At 43.4% G+C, this 21,182-nt stretch overlaps 1 protein-coding gene across 1 annotated transcript in view; it reads right to left on the bottom strand.

Moving 5' to 3' along the window:
- Nucleotides 1-21,182, bottom strand: part of TRPC3 (transient receptor potential cation channel subfamily C member 3) — a 72,732-nt gene that overhangs the window by 10,985 nt on the left and 40,565 nt on the right. The window contains exons 5-12 of the mRNA XM_055144266.1: nt 20,670-20,886; nt 18,971-19,204; nt 17,713-17,977; nt 14,825-15,020; nt 9,231-9,440; nt 6,019-6,102; nt 3,546-3,621; nt 799-933 (exon numbers count right to left, since the gene is read on the bottom strand). Coding sequence (XP_055000241.1) covers nt 799-933; nt 3,546-3,621; nt 6,019-6,102; nt 9,231-9,440; nt 14,825-15,020; nt 17,713-17,977; nt 18,971-19,204; nt 20,670-20,886 — 1,417 coding nt within the window. The remainder of the gene's footprint in view (nt 1-798; nt 934-3,545; nt 3,622-6,018; nt 6,103-9,230; nt 9,441-14,824; nt 15,021-17,712; nt 17,978-18,970; nt 19,205-20,669; nt 20,887-21,182) is intronic.

Genomic DNA, 21,182 nt, shown 5'->3' with positions numbered 1-21,182 from the left:
ACCAGTAACTTCTCCATTGTGAGACTTAACTTATAGAAATTTTACCATGCCACCGACTATTGGAAAACAACACATGAATGAATGTCTAGGCAGAGAGCAAACAGTATATACTTTAGAAAAATTTTAATGTGCTGTTTTGAACAATTCCATAAAACTTAAATACATGTTAATTATATTGTCTATTAGCCCATTTTATTGTTAAAATATTCAGTGAGAGCTGAAAGGTTCTAGGATCATTGGTGATACTAAGAATTCTAAGAAAATCTCACCAAGTCTCAGATAGTTGTAAAATTTCTTAATTTTCTACTTAAAAAAACATATCTTCCACATTTGAACAAGAAAAAGTATGCTACATAGTGATGGGTTTTGATTGGAAGTTCAGCTGGTTTCAACAAATTTGAGTACCAACTGCGTACCAGGCACTGCACTATATGCTGGAGACACAAAGGGGAGTAAGACATGGTCCCTGTCCTCAAGGTACTAATGGTGTCCTGGAGGCAAACACACAGTGCAAAGACTCAATGTTTATACTACAGTGGATAAAAATGTTAGCAATGTTGGGCCTTTAAATACGAGGGCATGTTACTATTTGTAATGTGAAGGCAGAAAAAAATAAGGACCATTTTCATGTGAACGAACAGTAAAATCATTAAGAACCTAACTTCCAAAGACTCACATGATCAAGGTAGTTAATATTCAGCATACATCATCATTTTTCAAGTATTATAAACTTAGGGATATTATTGCCCACAGTTGTGCTACAGTCAGAGCAATAGTCCCAGGCAGGGAATCATTCACCTCTCAGCACGCTGGAACTCAGCTTCTCACTGAGTTTATGAATTAGAACTGCTAATTCCTCAGTTGCTTGGTTCTTGTCCTCCAAAAGTTCATAGCGAAGGCTGGAGATATCTTGCTTAATTTCTTTTAATTCACCTATAGAATGTATTTAAAAACATGTAATTTGTCATTTGTTCCTAGGATTCAAAAAAGAAAGTTTAATAATATAATGTGACTACATTTGCTTCATAAAGTACCCAGAGTAACTCATTCGACTCCGCTGACTTTTAAAAGAGGCTGGTTCCTCTGGTCTGTAACAAGTGTCTCTCCCTTCTGTCTACAAGGGGTCTTGGTTCCCTCCATCATGAGCATGGACACCTACCTCTATCATCTTCTCTGGTTAGGGTGAAAGGAATTTTAAGCAAAATTAAACTTTAACAGGAATATATTAAGATGGAAGAAGTAAATTTGGGTGTGGGTGGATTATTAGGCCACATCCAGCAGTGCTCACTGTTTTCTTCTATCTCTGTGCTCAGGGATCACTCCTGGTGGTGCCAGGGGGACCATAGCAATGCAGGGATCGAGTCTGGGTCACCACATGCAAGGAAAGTGACTCTAAAAGAAGTAAATTTTAAGTCATTTGGAAAAAAAGAAAGGGAGAAAACTGAGTAGGGTTATTTATTATGAGTGGCAATAGTGATGATCATAGATAACAACTGAGTGACACAGATAATGCACGTAAAGGAAGTATCAAGAAACAGTGAAATTAGGAATGTGGGCATGATCTCTTAGGCAATGTGATCTCTACAGCCATTCAACTCAACAATCCCCATATTCAGCTTGGCTGTCTTCTGAGCATATTGCAACTGAAACCTGAATTCTCTCAGAAATGACTGCAATGACCCTGACAAGCCATTGACCTTGTAAGGCAAACTCTAGGGCAGGAATCTTAATCTAAGAAACGATTTCCAAATCTTTGTATTTTAACAGATTCTTTGGAATAAAATCACATGTAAAATAAACCTTTCATGACATTTCTTGCTATCTCTATGATGCCTTTAAGTTTAATTTTCATGCCCTTTATTCAATAAAACCAGACCTTGTAATTACATTTTTTTATTTTTGAGGTCCACACTCAGCTGTCTGTACTCAGGGCCTGCCCCTGACTCTGCACTCAGGGCTAACTCCTGGCCCTGCTCAGGGGACCATATACAGTAGTTGGGGTTGAACCTAGTCAATTGTGTGTATGCAAATACCTTTCCACTGCAGTATCTCTTCAGCCCATGGCTTTTTTATTTTCAGGAACAAACTGATCTGATTTGAAATCACAAGACCAGTGTTTGTTGAAAGGAGACTGTCACACTATCAAGCATCAGATTCTGCCCTCTTCTGACTATTTCTTATCCTTCATCCTTGTTTCAAGTTATAGGGAGGCTTTACTCTCAGTGTGGGTGATCTTTGCCAATACAGGAAGCAAACTGTTTACCTCTTTGAACTTCTGCCTCCACATTTATAAAATGGGGAGTTTAAACTATGATATTCTTCCTTAGAAATCTGTTCAAAACAACAGATCAGTTTGATCTGCCTCTGTTGTGGCAGTTTCTACTTTTTGTTTTGTTTTTTTCTTTTTGGGTCACACCCGGCGATACACAGGAGTTATTCCTGGCTTATGTACTCAGGAATTACTCCTGGCATGCTCGGGAATCCTATGGGATGCTGAGAATCCACCTGGATCGGCCACGTGCAAGGCAAACACCCTACCTGCTGTGCTATTGCTCCAGCCCCATGACAGTTTCTACTTTTAAGGCAACTATTTCTCCCAGGTTAATTTTTTTCCTAACTCTGGGCATGATTTCAACTACTACTCATCCCTTGATGAAGAAGGTATCCAGTCCAGAGAAATGCTTTGCTTCGGAGATGCCTAGAAAATGGGCACAAGTGAGGAAGGAGCTAAGGAGAAAAGGACAGGGCAACAGAGAGATACCTACCCAGGAAAAGTGGTTACAGTTTCTGGATTAGAAAGTAGAGATTCTTCTGAAAAAAAGTGATTTATGTTTGGGCCAATCATTATTCTCCCTGCATCTCTGGGAACTGAGCACAGAGGAGCTGAGGCTTCTGACTGCTCTGATAAGCGACATCTTCACACTCTCAGAGCCATGAGAGGATTTTGGGCAGAGGAAAACTGTCTCTCACTGAAATATTAATAGCTGCTTCTTTAAAAACACAGTATTGGGGGGGGCTGGAGTGATAGCAGAGCAGGTAGGGCATTTACCTTGCACACGGCCAACCCGGGTTCGAATCCCAGCATCCCATATGGTCCCCTGAGCACCACCAGGGGTGATTCCTGAGTGCATGAGCCAGGAGTGACCCCTGTGCATCGCCGAGTGTGACCCAAAAAAGCAAAAAAACCAAAACAAAAAAAAACCCACAGTATTGGGGGGCCAGAATAATAGTACAGAAGGTAAGGCACTTGCCTTGCACATGGCCAACCTGGATTTGATCCCTGGCACCTCATGCAGTCCCCTGAGCTCACCAGGGGTGATCCCTGAGCATAGAGTAATCCCTGAGCATCACTGGGTGTGACCCCAAAAAACAACAAAAAATATTAAAATAAAAACACAGTATTTTAGAAATGCAATCTAATTCTCCAATCTTAGAGTAACCCAAACTGATCCTGAGATTGGATTTTTAAGTATCCTTCATATGACAGTTCCAAAACTTATTGGATTGGTTGTAAAAGTTATGACTCTCAAGTTGGATAGGCTTACCTTCATTAACTTCATCATTTTCTTTGTCCACTTGTGCTTTCAAAACATATCGCTTTATAAGTCTTTTCATTATTTGCTGTTGGGCAAAAAGAAGTTATTGTAGGAGTTGGAGTGATAGTACAGCGGATAGGGCGTTTGCCTTGCACACAACAGATCCAGGTTCGATTCCCAGCAACCCATATGGCCCCCTGAGCACCACCAGGAGTAATTCCTGAGTACAGAGCCAGGAGTAACCCCTGATCATTGCCGGGTATGATCAAAAAAACAAAACAAAAAAGAGATTATTGTAGCACCAGTGATCAAAGTAACCTGCATCCTATTGTCCCAGGGACCTTACACACAGGAGGAGTAAAACACTTAGAGAACGTTTTCAAACCATTTACAGAATTGCCCAGATTTCAGAACTTAACCCTTTTACCTTGATTGCCTGGATTTCAGAACTTAACCCTGAGACTTATACAAAATCCACACTTTTTTGTTCTTTCTTTTGGAGGAGTGGAGAATGGGGAGATATCTGGGCTGTACTCAGCAGTGCTCCAGGCTAACTCCTGGCTCTGTAGTCAGGAATCACTCTTGATAGCATTTGGGGGACCATATATAGTTCTAGGAATTCGAACTTGGAATGGTCTCAGGTAATGCAAGTATCGTGACCTCTGTATTATTTCTACAGCCCAAACTAATAGTCTTGAAGTAAAGATTTGTCTAATATCATTTTCAGCCTTGAAAATAAAAATAATTTGGTTCTCCAGCATTTGAAAAGCCTGGAAATAGACCTAATATCCATAAAGATTTAGGAAATGATAAAGGGGGTATTTCAATCAGCAGATAAAGCAGGTGTTTGGCACAGCTATCTACATGATCACCTGGGGGGAAAAATGGATCTTCACCCCATATTACACCAAAATAAACCCAATGTGGACCACATATTTTCATATGAAAAGTGAAACCAAGAAAATGTGGATAAAAAATAAGTGAAGATCTTTGTAAAGAGGACATAAAACCTGAAGGCATAATATTTTTGGAAATCCAGATATACACAGATGTGAAAAGGGAAAAATAGGTTAAATATGATTAATTACAAGTTATTAGTTCCTGAATAATTCTGCTTAATTTATGACAAAAGCCAATCGAGAAAACAAACACATATTGGATCTCAAGTGCAAAAAGCACTAAATATGAAAACATGGTCCAGTCCACTCACTATGAAGAACACAGAACAGGCCTATATTGTTGCATCATTTTCCTCCCACTTGGCTGAAATAAACATTTTTGGTACATACCATGGTAAATTAAGAAGAATACAGGCACTCTAATATATTCATTGTAAGAGGGCTGGAGCAATAGCACAGTGGGTAGGGAGTTTGCCTTGCACGCAGTTGACCCGGGTTCAATTCCTCCATCCCTCTTGGAGAGCCCAGCAAGTTACTGAGAGTATCCTGCCTGCACGGCAGAGCCTGGCAAGCCACCTGTGGCATATTCAATATGCCAAAAACAGTAGCAACAAGTCTCACAATGGAGACGTTACTGGTGTCTGCTCAAGCAAATAGATGAACAACAGGATAATAGTGCTATGGTGCTAAGAATATAAATTGACAGTCTCCACCAAAATCAGTTTTATCTCTATCTAAAAAATTAAAATTCACATGTATATTAATGAGATAACTTGACAGGTATGCACTTTAGAGTTTCAAATCTACACAGTCACTCACTGAGTTCTGCTTGCAAAATTAAATAGTGTTATTATGCTCTAGTTCCTTCAATAGCAGACCAATAAATGAAGAACAGCCACATAACTGAATAGAGTGTAACTATTAAAAACAAAGCTTTGAGAATCAGTGTGTCAGGCAATTTAACAGAATTTACAGGTCCCAAGAAAAATGTATAAAAGAGGGTATCTCCACTCGACATCATCATTCTTTTTAAGTTATTTGATCCTCATCCTTATTGCCTTGTACAAACCAGAAATCATAAATCTATAACTAAAAATGGTCAGCCAGATAGAAAATAAAAGACTGTTCTGAGATGGAGAAGAGTGTTCAAGTATCAGATAAAAATGCAAAAGGTTTTTGAAAGCAATACCAACTAAGCAGTACAGCCTAAGAGCTATCTGAATGGGGGGCTGAAGGGTGTCTGAAAGAAAATGGAGAAAAAAAAAATGAGAGCTTGCCACTGTGTGGACATTATTTACTGCCCACTGCTCTCTCCAACTCAGGGCCAACTGCAGATGTTCTTTGAAATAACAGCAATACTTTGCTTCTGCTACTGCAAAGGAATTCTTCTTCCACAACTGGAAAATGGAGGAGAGACTCTGATTTCTAAAACCCTTCTAAGGAACACAGTAGTGAATCTGTTTTACCTTCATATTTCCTCCAAAGACTATAATCCTCACAGATGTGTGGGCACATATGTGAACGCACACTTGCCCACATACATGTGTGGAGTTACAGATAGGAAGATAATGTCTCATGCTTACCTGATAACGTGTTGGTTGATTGAGGATGCTGTTAAAACTGTGTGATTCAAAAACTCTCGAATTAGACTGAGTGACGAGGTTCAACTAGGAAGGAATACAATTAACTTGGTAAAATAGAATACAATCATTTGGAAATCAGATACATTGCCTGATTGAGTACTTAATTCTTCTTGATAATCTTCCTGAATTGAATATTTCTTTTATTTTTTTTTTCTTTTAGGCTACACCTGGTTGTGCACAGGGTTTACTCCTGGCTCTGCACCCACGGACCACTCCTGGTAGGGCTTGGTGGACCATATGGGGTACTGGTGATCAAACATAGGTAGGTCAGCCACAAGCAAAGCAAATTCCCCAGCCACTGTATTGACTCCAGCCCCCAGAGTCAGTATTTCTGAGGCACATTTTGTTGATAACTGATTTGTAAGTGATCCATTATATCTCCAAAGGTAAAAATATGAGGGACAGTTTTCCAACTTATCAAAATATTGGCAAAGGTACCTATATAACTGATAAGCTAAAATTCAATATCTTGGTGGGGGATAGGAGGTCTACGTCCAGTGGGGTCAACGCTGGGGATCGAACCCAGGTCCTCATACATTCAAGGCCCCACCATTGTGATACATTCCTGGCTCTTGAAAAATGTATTTAAAAATTGGGCTCATACTAAACATCATGGTCTGGGGGACTTTGCTGACTTTACTGAGATGCACTCTTGGCACCTTGTAGGCTGGGTGTACAGAAGCTGCTCTACCTGCTCCATGTCTGAACCCCCACACACCTGAAGCACCGTGTTCAAGAGGCACATCTTGTATTCTGTGGCCCTAGAACATCTTCCCAAATACTCTGATTTGATACAAGATTCACACCTTCAGAGAAAATTGGGGTACATGTTTTCCCCCCACTCTTAAGGTTTAACTTGAGTGCCTGCAAGAACAGAAAGCCAGGAGAAATCATGACTACAGACCCTACTGGGTGGACACAATACTCACGTATGTGAAAGCTGCTCCATGTACATGTGCCCCAAAGAAGGTCCTGTCCTAGTCCCTCCTCTGCCCTCCTCCACTTCCCCATAACCTGGAAGGATCCCCATGACAGTGAGGGAAGGCTAAGAGGTCCAGCTGAGCAAACTGCTAATAAGAGAATTCTCCCACTGCCACTGGGGGTCAGCATCTGACTGCCCTCAGCTGTATTTAGCCAAGATTTAAGATTCCTTCCTGCCCTCTGTACAGCATCTCCAGAGCTATACTAGACTGTATACAAACAGTCTCTGGGACTATGAACACAGAAGAGAGACTAGGCTGTAAGTCAGACCAGGGCTCCTGTGGGGCAGAGTGCAGTCCTCTGTTTCCTCTCTGAGACAAGCTCTTATTCCTGCCAATGGTGCAGTAGTGGACTGCCTCCCAGCAACCGCTCCCGGGTGCAACTGTGGGTCCTTGGTGGGGCCTCAGAGCCCCTCTGCCTGACTCGGACCCTCCACTCTGAGAGCTGTCTGCTGCCTTCGAGAAGCAGCATAAGCACTGGCTGCAGAGCTTCAGGTCCCAAGCTAGACCAGGCCTTGGTAGTAAGCAGCTGCAGTAAATCCCAAGATCACAGAGGCTTCCAAACAGTCATTGCAGCAGCAGTGGGCATTACCCACAGAATAGTTAGAGGATAGCCTCATCACCAAGGCAGCTGGAGGTGGGGGGGGGCACAGCTGCTGAGGGCTGCAGGTACAGACACCCTCAGAGATCCAGGCACCATTGAATTCCTCCAGTGCCGGGGCAGCCTTATTTATGGAACAGAGTGACACCATTTACCACACAGCTGTGCACAGGACTCACATGTGTTGCAGGGCATTCTGTGAATTGTGATGAGATGGGGGAGGGGGATGCTGCAGCTCTGGGATCCACTATGCTCACCACATCCCTGCAATGTTCTCCCTTCCCATGAGAATGTTAAAGCTTAGCATGCTGGAGTGACTAGCCCATGCCAGCTGTGAATGAGGCCCGAGTGCCATGTCTCAGCTTCCTGCATCACACAGCTCCTCACTGCGCACACCTGAGAGGTCAACTGAAATCATTAGCAGTCATGGTCATCACTGCTTTCTAGTCACAGGGCCTCAGGCCTGCCAGTCAGGCAAATCAGAGGGCAAAAGACCCTTCCTGAGTGCACCACCAAACTTTGAAATGCATGTTCATTCTTTTTTTTTTTTTTTTTTTTTTTGGTTTTTGGGTCACACCCGGCGATGCACAGGGGTTACTCCTGGCTCTTCACTCAGGAATTACCCCTGGCGGTGCTCAGGGGACCATATGGGACGCTGGGATTAGAACCCGGGTCGACCGCGTGCAAGGCAAACGCCCTACCCGCTGTGCTATCGCTCCAGCCCCTGCATGTTCATTCTTAAAAGTGAGAAATAAAAAGCATAAAGTTGGTCTTTTTCTTTAGCTTCAACCAAAAATAATGGATTCACCTCAGCCTCTGAGAGCCAATGTTGCCACCTACGTGTTCCTGGAACATTTATCATGGTAGGCCTAAGAGATATTTCACCCTCTCATGTTTGCTTATACCTGCCTCCCTCCGTAGTCTTTACCATTATTCCCACATTTTTCTGTGTCCTATACCAAGTCTATCTCTGAATACTCATGATAATAATGTGCTTAGATGAAACTCATTATTTCAAACACCCTAGTATGACTCAGCTGGGATAACTCAAGGGTAAATAATTCCTGATTGTTCACAAAAAAAAAGGGTATTATTGTAGTAATTGAGGATGTATTTAGGTCTGTGCCAATAAGATTAAATTATTTAGCCTCATAAAGCATTTCTACTAATAAGACTAGAGTTGTGGGTTCTGCAGACAGAGGAAAATGTGAGACTGAAACTGTAGCTTCATAATAGTAGCTGAGAAATGTAGACTGTGTTTTCAAGCAATTCCTTTTCTGTTTACTTTTAATAAGAATAGTTCTTGTCAGCTTGCTTTTCATCTGACAGTGAGGATGAAATTTTGACCAAAGATTTAAAACATTAAGAAGATCCAGAAACATTCTAAAGGTGCAAGAAACATTCTAAAAAAGCCTTTTGAAGGTCTTAAGTTAGAGGTCTAGGAAAGTCCATACAATGGACAGTCACTTTCAACATCTTCTAAGTCCACACACAGAAACTACTAAGTACAGCTCGTGACAAGGAGAAAGAGACTGTGTATCTTAAGGTCTTGGCAAGTTTTCAGTACTTACCCTGGACTTTGAGTTGCCCATTCCTATTTCTATATCCTTCTGGAACCTTCTCCTTCTGCATTTGGAGAAGTTAATGATCCTCATGACAAAATACACAAATGACTTTGGACTAGGAACTAGGCTAAATGGTGGAGGCAATGTCTTTCCATCATCAAAATAAGACAGCCAGAGTTTGGAGCGTGCAAACTTCCATTCCACGTCACTGTCATCCTGCTCAGAAGAAGAGAAGGGACATTTAGGAGCCCATTACAGATCTAATCATTCCAGGGCTAAGACTGTGGCTTACTGAGGGATACAGTGCATGTCTTACAAGTGTGAGGCCCTAGGTTCAATCCCTGGCACCTCAAAACCCCAAACCTTCAAATCTTAGTAGTCAGGTAACTGTTCCCACAGGGTCTTACAACAAACTAAAGTTATGCCTTTGAAACAGACAGGTGGCTTATATACATTTATCTGTATATTATTTCCACTGGAATACATAATGTTCTTAGTATTGCTTATGATCCCCAAATAACAACATTAAATAACAAAACAAGACATTATAAAAGTTAAATAACAAAACTTCCTCTTCCTGAAGCCTCTAAAATTTAACCAGAACTTCTTTTTTTTTAAATTTATTTATTTTTAATTAGAGAATCACCGTGAGGGTACAGTTACAGATTTATACACTTTTGTGCTTATACTTCCCTCATACAAAGTTCAGGAACCCATCCCTTCACCAGTGCCCATTCTCCACCACCCGTAAATCCAGCGTCCCTCCCACCCTCCCCAATCCCATCTCCCCCCCACCCCACCCTGCCACTGTGGCAGGGCATTCCCTTCTGTTCTCTCTCTCTATTTAGCTTCTACGGCCCGCAATAAAGGTGTTGAGTGGCCGCTGTGCTCAGTCTCTAGCCCTCATTCAGCCCGCAACTCCCTTCCCACACATGGCCTTCGACTACAATATAGTTGGTGATCCCTTCTCTGAGTTGCCCTTTCCCCAGAACGTGAGGCCAGCCTCGAAGCCATGGAGTCAACCTCCTGGTACTTATTTCTACAGTTCTTGGGTGTTAGTCTCCCACTCTGTTATTCTATATACCATAGATGAGTGCAATCTTTCTATGTCTGTCTCTCTCTTTCTGACTCATTTCACTCAGCATGAAACTTTTCATGCCCATCCACTTGACTACAAAATTCTTGACCTCCTTTTTTCTAACAGCTGCATAGTATTCCATTGTATAGATGTACCAAAGTTTCCTCAACCAGTCATCCGTTCTGGGGCATTCGGGTTTTTTCCAGATTCTGGCTATTGTAAACAGTGCTGCGATGAACATACATGTGCAGATGTTGTTTCGATTGTACTTTTTTGCCTCTCTGGGATATATTCCCAGCAGTGGTATTGCTGGGTCAAATGGGAGCTCAACCTCTCCAATTTTTTGAGAGTCGTCCATATTGTTTTCCAGAAGGGCTGAACCAGTCGGCATTCCCACCAGCAGTGAAGAAGGGTCCCTTTCTCCCCACATCCTCTCCAACAGCGATTGCTTTTGTTCTTTTGGATGTGTGCTAGTCTCTGTGGTGTGAGGTGGTATCTCATGGTTGTTTTGATCTGCATCTCTCTGATGATTAGTGATGTAGAATAGAGCACTTTTTCATGTGCCTTTTGGCCATTCGTATTTCTTCCTTGGTAAAGTTTCTGTTCATTTCTTCGCCCCATTTTTTGATGGGGTTGGATGTTTTCTTCTTGTAGAGTTCAACCAGCGCTTTATATACCATTGATATCAACCCCTTATCTGATGGGTATTGTGTAAATATCCTTTCCCATTCTGTGGATAGTCTTTGTATTCTGGTCACTGTATCTTTTGCGGTGCAGAAGCTTTTTAGTTTAATGTAGTCCCATCTGTTGATCTCTGTTTTTACTAGATTGCTTAGTTCCGTGTCACCTTTGAAGATACCTTTATCATCAATATCGTGGAGGGTTTTGCCGACCTTGTCTTCAATGTACCTTATGGCTTGTGGTCTAATGTTGAGGTCTTTAATCCATTTTGATCTGACTTTTGTGCATGGTGTCAGGTCAAGGTCTAAACCCATTTTTTTGCATGTGGTTGTCCAGTTGTGCCAGCACCATTTTTAACCAGAACTTCTACCTTTCATCCCAAACTGAACAAACACAGAGAAAACTCAGGCAGGATGGAAAGTCTCCCGCTCCTCCCTTGGCCATCTGCCTGTCCAGACACATGTCCTCTACGTCTTCCTCAGCAGGGAGACTTTCCTGGGAACATGCCAAAGGCTCAGGGAAAATGACTCGCAGATGAAGTATGGCTTGGGGTTTCTTCCTGTCACAAAGCCTTCACACTCACCTGTGTCATCAGGGTGTCGTGGGAGTGACAGCACAGCTGTCCTGTCCCTAACAACTAGAATAACTGAGAGAACCAAAGGTAAAGGACCTATGCTCAGTAGAAATGACATCTGCACCTGTATGTTTATTGCAGTACTGTTGACAATAGCCAGAATCTGGAAACAACCTGAGTGCCCAAGAACAGACAACTGGTTGAAGAAACTTTGGCACATCTACACAGTAGAATACTATGCAGCTACAAATGGGACTACATTAAACTAAAAAGCTTCTGCACCGCAAAAGATACAGTGACCAGAATACAAAGACTATCCACAGAATGGGAAAGGATATTTACACAATACCCATCAGATAAGGGGTTGATATCAATGGTATATAAAGCGCTGGTTGAACTCTACAAGAAGAAAACATCCAACCCCATCAAAAAATGGGGCGAAGAAATGAACAGAAACTTTACCAAGGAAGAAATACGAATGGCCAAAAGGCACATGAAAAAGTGCTCTATTCTACATCACTAATCATCAGAGAGATGCAGATCAAAACAACCATGAGATACCACCTCACACCACAGAGACTAGCACACATCCAAAAGAACAAAAGCAATCGCTGTTGGAGAGGATGTGGGGAGAAAGGGACCCTTCTTCACTGCTGGTGGGAATGCCGACTGGTTCAGCCCTTCTGGAAAACAATTTGGACGACTCTCAAAAAATTGGAGAGGTTGAGTTCCCATTTGACCCAGCAATACCACTGCTGGGAATATATCCCAGAGAGGCAAAAAAGTACAATCGAAACAACATCTGCACATGTATGTTCATCGCAGCACTGTTTACAATAGCCAGAATCTGGAAAAAACCCGAATGCCCCAGAACGGATGACTGGTTGAGGAAACTTTGGTACATCTATACAATGGAATACTATGCAGCTGTTAGAAAAAAGGAGGTCAAGAATTTTGTAGTCAAGTGGATGGGCATGAAAAGTTTCATGCTGAGTGAAATGAGTCAGAAAGAGAGAGACAGACATAGAAAGATTGCACTCATCTATGGTATATAGAATAACAGAGTGGGAGACTAACACCCAAGAACTGTAGAAATAAGTACCAGGAGGTTGACTCCATGGCTTCGAGGCTGGCCTCACGTTCCGGGGAAAGGTCAACTCAGAGAAGGGATCACCAACTACATTGTAGTCGAAGGCCATGTGTGGGAAGGGAGTTGCGGGCTGAATGAGGGCTAGAGACTGAGCACAGCGGCCACTCAACACCTTTATTGCAAACCACAACAGCTAATTAGAGAGAGAAAACAGAAGGGAATGCCTTGCCACAGTGGCAGGGTGGGGTAGGGGGGAGATGGGATTGGGGAGGGTGGGAGGGACACTGGGTTTACGGGTGGTGGAGAATGGGCACTGGTGAAGGGATGGGTTCCCAAACTTTGTATGAGGGAAGTATAAGCACAAAAGTGTATAAATCTGTAACTGTACCCTCACGGTGATTCTCTAATTAAAAATAAATAAATTTAAAAAAAAAAAAAAGGAGGTCAAGAATTTTGTAGTTAAGTGGATGGGCATGAAAAGTTTCATGCTGAGTGAAATGAGTCAGAAAGAGAGAGACAGACATAGAAAGATTGCACTCATCTATGGTATATAGAATAACAGAGTGGGAGACTAACACCCAAGAACTGTAGAAATAAGTACCAGGAGGTTGACTCCATGGCTTCGAGGCTGGCCTCACGTTCTGGGGAAAGGGCAACTCAGAGAAGGGATCACCAACTATATTGTAGTCGAAGACCATGTGGGGGAGGGGAGTTGCGGGCTGAATGAGGGCTAGAGACTGAGCACAGCGGCCACTCAACACCTTTATTGCAAACCACAACAGCTAATTAGAGAGAGAGAACAGAAGGGAATGCCCTGCCACAGTGGCAGGGTGGGGTGGGGGGGAGATGGGATTGGGGAGGGTGGGAGGGACGCTGGATTTACGGGTGGTGGAGAATGGGCACTGGTGAAGGGATGGGTTCCCGAACTTTGTATGAGGGAAGTATAAGCACAAAAGTGTATAGATCTGTAACTGTACCCTCACGGTGATTCTCTAATTAAAAATAAATAAATTAAAAAAAAAAGAATACTATGCAGCTGTTAGGAAAGATGAAGTCATGAAATTTGCTTATTAGTGGATGGACATGGAGAGTATCATGCTGAGTGAAATGAGTCAGAAAGAGAGGGACAGACATAGAATGATAGCACTCATTTGTGGAATATAAAATAACATAGTATGACACTAAGATAGTAGAGAAAAGGACCAGGAACACTGCTCTATGGTTGGAAGCCTGATTTATGAGCAGGGAGAGGAGGCAGCTGGAATAGAGAAGAGATAATTAAGACAATGATGGTTGGAGGGACCGCTTGGAACAGGAAATGTGTGCTGAAAGTAGTCAAAGGACCAAACATAAAGGCCTCTTAGTATCTGCATTGCAAACCATAAAGCCCAAGGTAGAGAGAGTAAAAAGGAAAGTGCATACCACAGAGGCAGGGGGAGGGGTGGAGTGGGCACAGAAGAGGGATACTGGGGACATTGGTGTGGATAATGCACAGTGGTGGAGGGATGGGCGTTCAATCATTGTACGACTAAAATGCAATCATGAAAGCTTTGTAACTGTATCTCATGGTGATTCAATAAAGGACCCATGCTCAGGTGTGTGGCCCCACTATTTTCACTGGGGAACTAACTACTATGGGAGCACAGCTTCCTCTAAAATGTACAGGATGTGGGTTCCACTAAGAGTACAGCATCGAGAGTCACTGGTCAGTAACCTGGAGGAAGCTCAAATGACCATGAGGGAAGACATCAAAGTACATTCCATCTAAAACAGGAGACATTGTGGTTTCTAGAATACCAATAACCATGACTTTAGATTACATGCTTGGTTACAGTGCTTGGCAGACACCTACTAATCCTCTCCGAGACAGGCCACTGACCACTGAGAGAGAACTTCCCTATGGTCAGTCTCTCCTCTAGCCACTTGTTTCATAGGTTCAGCAGCACAGCCAGGCAAAGACAGGACAGCTGAGGGGTTTCCTGTGGGGCCCTGCCAGGCTCCCACAGACACTGTTCCATGTAGAGCACCTGGGCCTCCTGGGCCTCCCTCTGTTCCCCAGCTGGACCGTGTGCTGCACTCTGGGTCACTCCTCTGTCTTCAGCAGAGCCCCCTGGTATGGAGCTGCTGCTGTGTGTGCAGCACGGCGGGTGAGGGCAGGCACCTAGAGCGTGGCTCACCTCAATCTCCTGGTAGGAGCTGTTAATCATGGCGATCAGCATGTTGAGTAGCACCACCACCATGGTGACATTGTAAATGCCATAGAGGACGTAGCCGATATTCTCAATGAATTTGTGGTCATATTTGAGCACAACAGACGTGACTTCAGACAATCCAAATATTGACCAAAACAGCGTCTTGAAACTTTCTTCTACACTGTTGAAAGAAGTGAGTAAACAAACAGGTTTCAGTATGCAGAAGTCAACGGTAAAAGCAAGATAGGCATGGAAAACTGCACGAGTGTAGAATGCCATCATAATAACCCTCACACTTAGGATCATCTCACTATCAGAGTTAATAAACACCCTCTCAATTTCAGGAGGAAACATTAAGTGAAACTGAGGTTGCACCACCATGCCTTGATCTGAGGTCTAGAGCAATGGGAGTTTGGAGTGTGGCTTTTTTAGGTGGTACAGAGATTTAAATCAGGTTTTTGGAATAGAGCATGGTAGAAAAGAAACAATGCACCAGGAACCCTGTGGGGATCACTCCAGAAAAGAGGTGTGATGGGGTTCCCAACACACAAATCATGAGACTCTTTCCAGAGGGAGGCAGACAAAAGGGGAGCAATCTCCCACAAGGGAAAGAGAGGGGCACACTAGTGCTGCCTTTCTTCTTTGTTCCTTTGGTTGGTTTGGGGCTTTCTCCTGGTGCTATACTGAAGGGTCACTCCTGGTGGGGCTAGCGGACCATATGAGGTGCTGGGGGTAGAATCTGGGTTGGCACCCTACTCACTGTACTGTCTTTCTGGCCCTATTCAGTTCTTTATGCACAATTCAGAGAATCCAGAGAATCCTGAAAGCCTAGGGTGGAGGGAGGTGGCAGGATGTTCATCCAGTGCCTCTTCACTGTGGTGTGTCCTCAGGCTGTATTAGCTACAGAAAGTTATGCTTCGCTAGAACTGAGGAAGAGAGAGATGCCTGTCTTTCCCCCAAATCTATCATCTATTCTCTGACTCATCCACCTTAGAAGAGGGCCCACAAAGGCCCTCATCAAATGAATCACCTGCTTTCGAGTCGTTGAGTGACCACAGCTAACTGGCCTGGATGGCTCTATCATACAGCCAAACGGCAATCACTGGTCTGTGCATGGAAAGGTAATCCTTCAATCAAATAATTACACATGAAAAATTCCATTGCAAAGAATACTCTGAATGTATTTTTTCTAAAAAAAAACTTATGCAAGAAATACATTTTTGATTTATTATGATAGATTCTAAATAACAATTCTATAGGCTTATAGGCTTAAGTGCTGATTTGTATATTAATTTACTAAACAAACATCGAAGAGCACTACTATGTCCTAGAAATCGTGCTGCTTTCTGGGGAAAGAGTGTTGGATGAAAGGTTCCTATTAGTTCTTTGTGTTTTGAAACATTTCACTGTTTGATGCCAGAGCATAAAGGCTAAATGGGGACTAAGGAAAACTAGAACCATTTTATTGATACTACTAATGTAACCACATCACACATTCTGTGTCCTTCCTCTAGTTCTTTTGACCTTCCAGTCCCCAAGCTCACCCTTTGACCGGACTGGAGTGAGAGTGTGAGGAAAGGGATAAAGAAGAGAAAGGACCTGAAGGGGCTGAGGGGGCAGAGGAGAGAAAGGACCTGAAGGGGCTGAGGGGGCAGAGGAGAGAAAGGACCTGAAGGGGCTGAGGGGGCAGAGGAGAGAAAGGACCTGAAGGGGCTGAGGGGGCAGAGGAGAGAAAGGACCTGAAGGGGCTGAGGGGGCAGAGGAGAGAAAGGACCTGAAGGGGCTGAGGGGGCAGAGGAGAGAAAGGACCTGAAGGGGCTGAGGGGGCAGAGGAGAGAAAGGACCTGAAGAGTCTGTGCTCTGGCTATGGGTAAGCGGCTCCACAGTCTGCCATATGGGATCCCCACAGCTTTGAGTTGTATTTTGCCTCATATTATTTTAAAAGTGAGGGACTCAGTACTGAGAAATGTACAGTATTGAGCCTGGGGCCAGGGCTCCAAGCACAGGCTACATCCCACCAGGGCTGCTTGTTTTTCTGTCTCTCTCCCCTCCCTCAGGAAATAAGGGGACACTAAGAGCTTAGTGGCTTCTTGAGCAGTCCTATGGGACAGCATATTAGAGCTTTTCAACCAAAATAGAGTTCCAGTTCTGCTACTACCAAGACCTGCCCCATAGGATCCATCAGAAAGAAATAATTTTAGCAACCTGGAGGTTAAGCCCACTTGAGTCCATGGGACACAGGAGTTTGTCTACAGTGAGGCTCAGAGGCACAGAAGGACTGCTGAGGTCAGGATCCCCTCTGGGAAACCCTTTTCCTGAGAAGGAAGCACAGGAAAAGGCTCTCAGTCTGGATATCTGGTGGATGGGCTGGGAATGAAAGGACCCAAGACCAAGGAATTGTGTCCAGCTTCCTGGAAGGGAGTCTCTGGGGCAAAAAAACAGAATGAGCAATAGCAAGATGGGACATATACTAGCACAGGCTGTAAAACACGTAGTTATTGTTCCTTCTTACTCAATTCCCTGGACTGGCCAGTGAGACATTAAAGATGAAAATTCTTTTATGAAATAGTAGTAATGGCTAAAACTTTATGAAGCTAAATTTAATGTTATACATAATACAAGAGGTGTCTATTATTAAAAATTTGTTTCCTAATGCTCTTAAAATAGCTCATCTTATCTAGGATTTTTCTAAATTCTGCTCTGTTCTGTGGCCAAATACTGAGCTCACAGGAGTCTTCAGATTAATCACACCAGACACTGATTTTTTTCAGCTTTGGAAAACATATTTATTACAATCACTGAAATTTTCCTTTGCTTCTAGACTTGTGAGAATGTTTCTTCACCACATTTCTTTAATAAGATGCTTTACTTACGTGGTAAAAGCAGCATTAACTTTAGCCCCAAGGTAGTAAGAATAAAGGATGAACATGCCGATCATAAAGGCAAGAAACACCATGATGAAGAGGACCATGAACTTGAATATGTCCTTCACGGTTCTCCCAAGAGAGATCTGTAAGGGTCCAAAGCTCTCATTGGCAGGGAGGATGTAGGCGATCCGAGAGAAGCTGAGCACAACTGCGATGGCATAGAGGCCTTCAGATATGATCTGAGGGTCTGAGGGGAGCCATTTGTCTCTGGCTAGAAGAGAAGTGAAAGAAGTTGAAGATAGGCTTTCTGTTCATATCTCATAATGCAAAACAGCATCTAAATAGGCTCTGTTGGGGGTGGAGGGGTGGGGAGTTGAAACAACTCTACATCTGATGAACTGAAGGCATTGTTCTTTATGCAAAACCAGGACCAAGAATGCCACACACATAAACTCCTTCAATGTGGGGAACATATTCACTGAGATAATGAGCCAAGTTCATATGGAGCAGAGGCATAATAAAGTGCAGATCCAAAGGAGAAGGTGCCTTGTGAGGAGCAGGGGTTAGCAGAACAGTGTCCACAGTGACTGGATTCAATGACCAGCTATTTTGCTCCCTGGAACTTGTTGTTACAAGATTTGCTTTCCATATGTCATGGGGAAATTCGTTCATCTGATAGATTAAACAAGCAAAATGTCATCTCAGGGGAAGTGAGGGTGTTACTGAATCACAGGAGTGCTGTCAGTGTGACTCTGAGCGACAGCACTAGTTTCTGGAAGATATAAATATGACTGGGGCAAACACTGTAAGGCTGATTCTATATGAGGACACTTAAGCCCCTCAAGGTCACTTAGCTCAAATAGAAAGCTTTGTCATGGGCATTCTCGAAAACTCTGGCTTCCTGGGTGATGGGAACACTCCCAGAAGATGGATGCATTGAGAACATTTGCAGTCACTCCTGAGCACTTACTCTCAGGGACACATCTTACCCCTCATTCTGACACCTTCATACCCCAAGAATACAAGGAATGATAATGTTTTTCACTTGCCATACCTTCTTCTCATCAATGTGACCTCTGAGGCACAGATTAACTGGAACCAAGGGACACAGCGATGGGGAGTAACAGCCTTGGTATGAACCAGCCCAGTAGGCTAAAGCGCCTGCAATTGTGCTGTCACTGTCAACACACCTCCCCCAGGAAGCCAGATCTAACCCTTTCCTGACCCTCCTCCCCTCACCTGAGGCCTTGTGTTAACAACTCACCATACGTAAAATACTGGATTTCTGGTGGGAGCGTGACTTCACTGAGGTCGCTCTCCTGGACAAAACTGTCCACATACTGCTGTGCCTTGGTAGCCTGAAGGAAAGCGAGGAACCTGGCCGTGAAGGCAGCGATGAAGATGGAGAGCATCCCGAAGTCCAGCACGTTCCACAACTGCAGGATATATTCCCGTGGCCCCTCCAGCCAGAGCTCCTTGCACTCAGACCACATCATCCCTGCCATACCAGCCACAGGTTAGTGTCCCTCCATCTTTGGCCCAATCTCAGCAAGACCCTAGGGGGCCCCCATGGCAGCCCCATCTGAATTCAGAGATGTGTGGCCGGCTCTGCCCAGGGCAGAATAAAAGGTACCACGGCACAAGGCAACCCCACCAAGGGCTCTGGTCACAGCCTGAGTCCTCACACCATCAGGATTCCCGGGGACACAAAGCCCATCACAACAAAAACCATTCCAGACTCCTTTAACTTTCACTCCCCAACCCGGCTTCTCTTGGCAAGGAACCCCAGTTGAAAGTGAAAATGCCAAACAACACAGGGGCAAGACTATAGCTTGTGAAAAGAACTAAAATAGTGCAGAGTACATTCATAAAATGACAACTTGACCCAAACTGGGCTCAGAGGGTCAGTGGGTAAATGGAGAAGACTCTAAGAAGCACTAAGAAGCAAATAGGGTCGAGCTGAGAGAACATACAAACGATCTGCATTCATGATCAATAGATAAATGCTAAATCAATAGGGCTCTAGCTATTTTTCTCACACTGATAATAAATCTGACTTTGAGAGAGCCAGTTCAAAATGGACTTCTGTGGGGACAGAGAGATAGGACAGCAGATAGGGTGTTTTTTGTACATGCAAGCAACCCAGGTTCCATCTCTGCAAGGTTCACTGAGCCCCACATGAGTGGTTCAGGACCACAGATCCAGGAGTCAGCCCTAAGAATTGCTGGGTGTAGCTCCAAAGTAAATAACAAAACCCAAATGGGGTTGTTGTGAGGGGGAGGAACACTCTGAAAATGGAAAGTGTTCTCAAACTCTAAAACTAAACCAATATAAATGTTCCTTAATCATCAGGTAGTAGCCATGGGATTGTTTCACAAGTTTTCAGTGAAATCACTGTATAACTGTCATCCCATTGTTCATCGATTTACTCAAGCGGGTGCCAGTAACATCTCCATATGTCCCAGCCCTGAGATTTTAGCAGCCTCTCCTTACTCGACTTTCCCAACGACTGGAGGCTCTTCCAGGGTTAAGGGAATGAGACCTGTTATTGTTACTGTTTTTGGCATATGGAATACGCCACAGGGAGCTTACCAGGCTCTGCCATGCAGGTGGGATACTCTCGATAGCTTGCCAGGCTCTCCAAAAGGTATATATATAGACAGTAGGCAACAAATCATAGAGGGAAATATATATATGACATATATTCAGTGAAATATTTGACCATTATGGGAAGCTATATTGAAAACTTATATTTGTTCAATGATTAAAGTTTATCTATAATTGGGCTCCTGTTACCAAAAAAGTAGTTATCACTGTGAAGGAATATACTTGAGCACTTTCAAACTGTCAAATATTGCTAGTCTTGTGATGGCAATGATGCTATACCAAGTATAGCAATACTTCAAGTGGAAAACCACAGAGTTCTGTAGCATTATTTTAATAGAACTTGGAGCAAGGCTTACCCAGAACCCAGACCATGATGAGCATTTCCGTCCAGGTGAACTGGGTGGTTTTCACCCTGAAGATCTGTTTAGGGTAATCCACAACGGTCATATTGGGCAATGTCGTAATGCCCTCAAATCGATCAGAGGCATTGAACACCAGCAGGCCCAAGAAGATGATGAAAGATGCAGCATGAGCCACAAACTTCATGAATGGGCTGCGCAGAATCTTTCCCAGCTGTGACAACACAAACAGAAAACTAATTGCAGAAAATCTTCCTCAGCACATGAAAGCGAACACACAGGAGGGAAAATGGCATTGTTCTCCCTGCTTCTATCCAGGGAGAGCAATGCATCATAAAGGGACTCTTGGTTTCAGGGTGTGCTTCCTCCAAAAGCTTTCAAATTTGTTCCTGAACAGTTTGTCATGGGATATCATAGGACTCACAGATGCATTTCTAATAATCATAAGGCATAGACTGTTTATCTTATTTTTATATAAAAGACTATTCAATTCCAGGAATTTTAGAAACG

The sequence above is a fragment of the Sorex araneus genome, chromosome 7 (genome assembly GCF_027595985.1).
Source record: "Sorex araneus isolate mSorAra2 chromosome 7, mSorAra2.pri, whole genome shotgun sequence".
Classification (NCBI taxonomy): domain Eukaryota; kingdom Metazoa; phylum Chordata; class Mammalia; order Eulipotyphla; family Soricidae; genus Sorex; species Sorex araneus.
The sequence above is the reverse complement of the archived record's forward strand: the minus strand, read 5'-3'. Positions and strand labels throughout refer to the sequence as shown.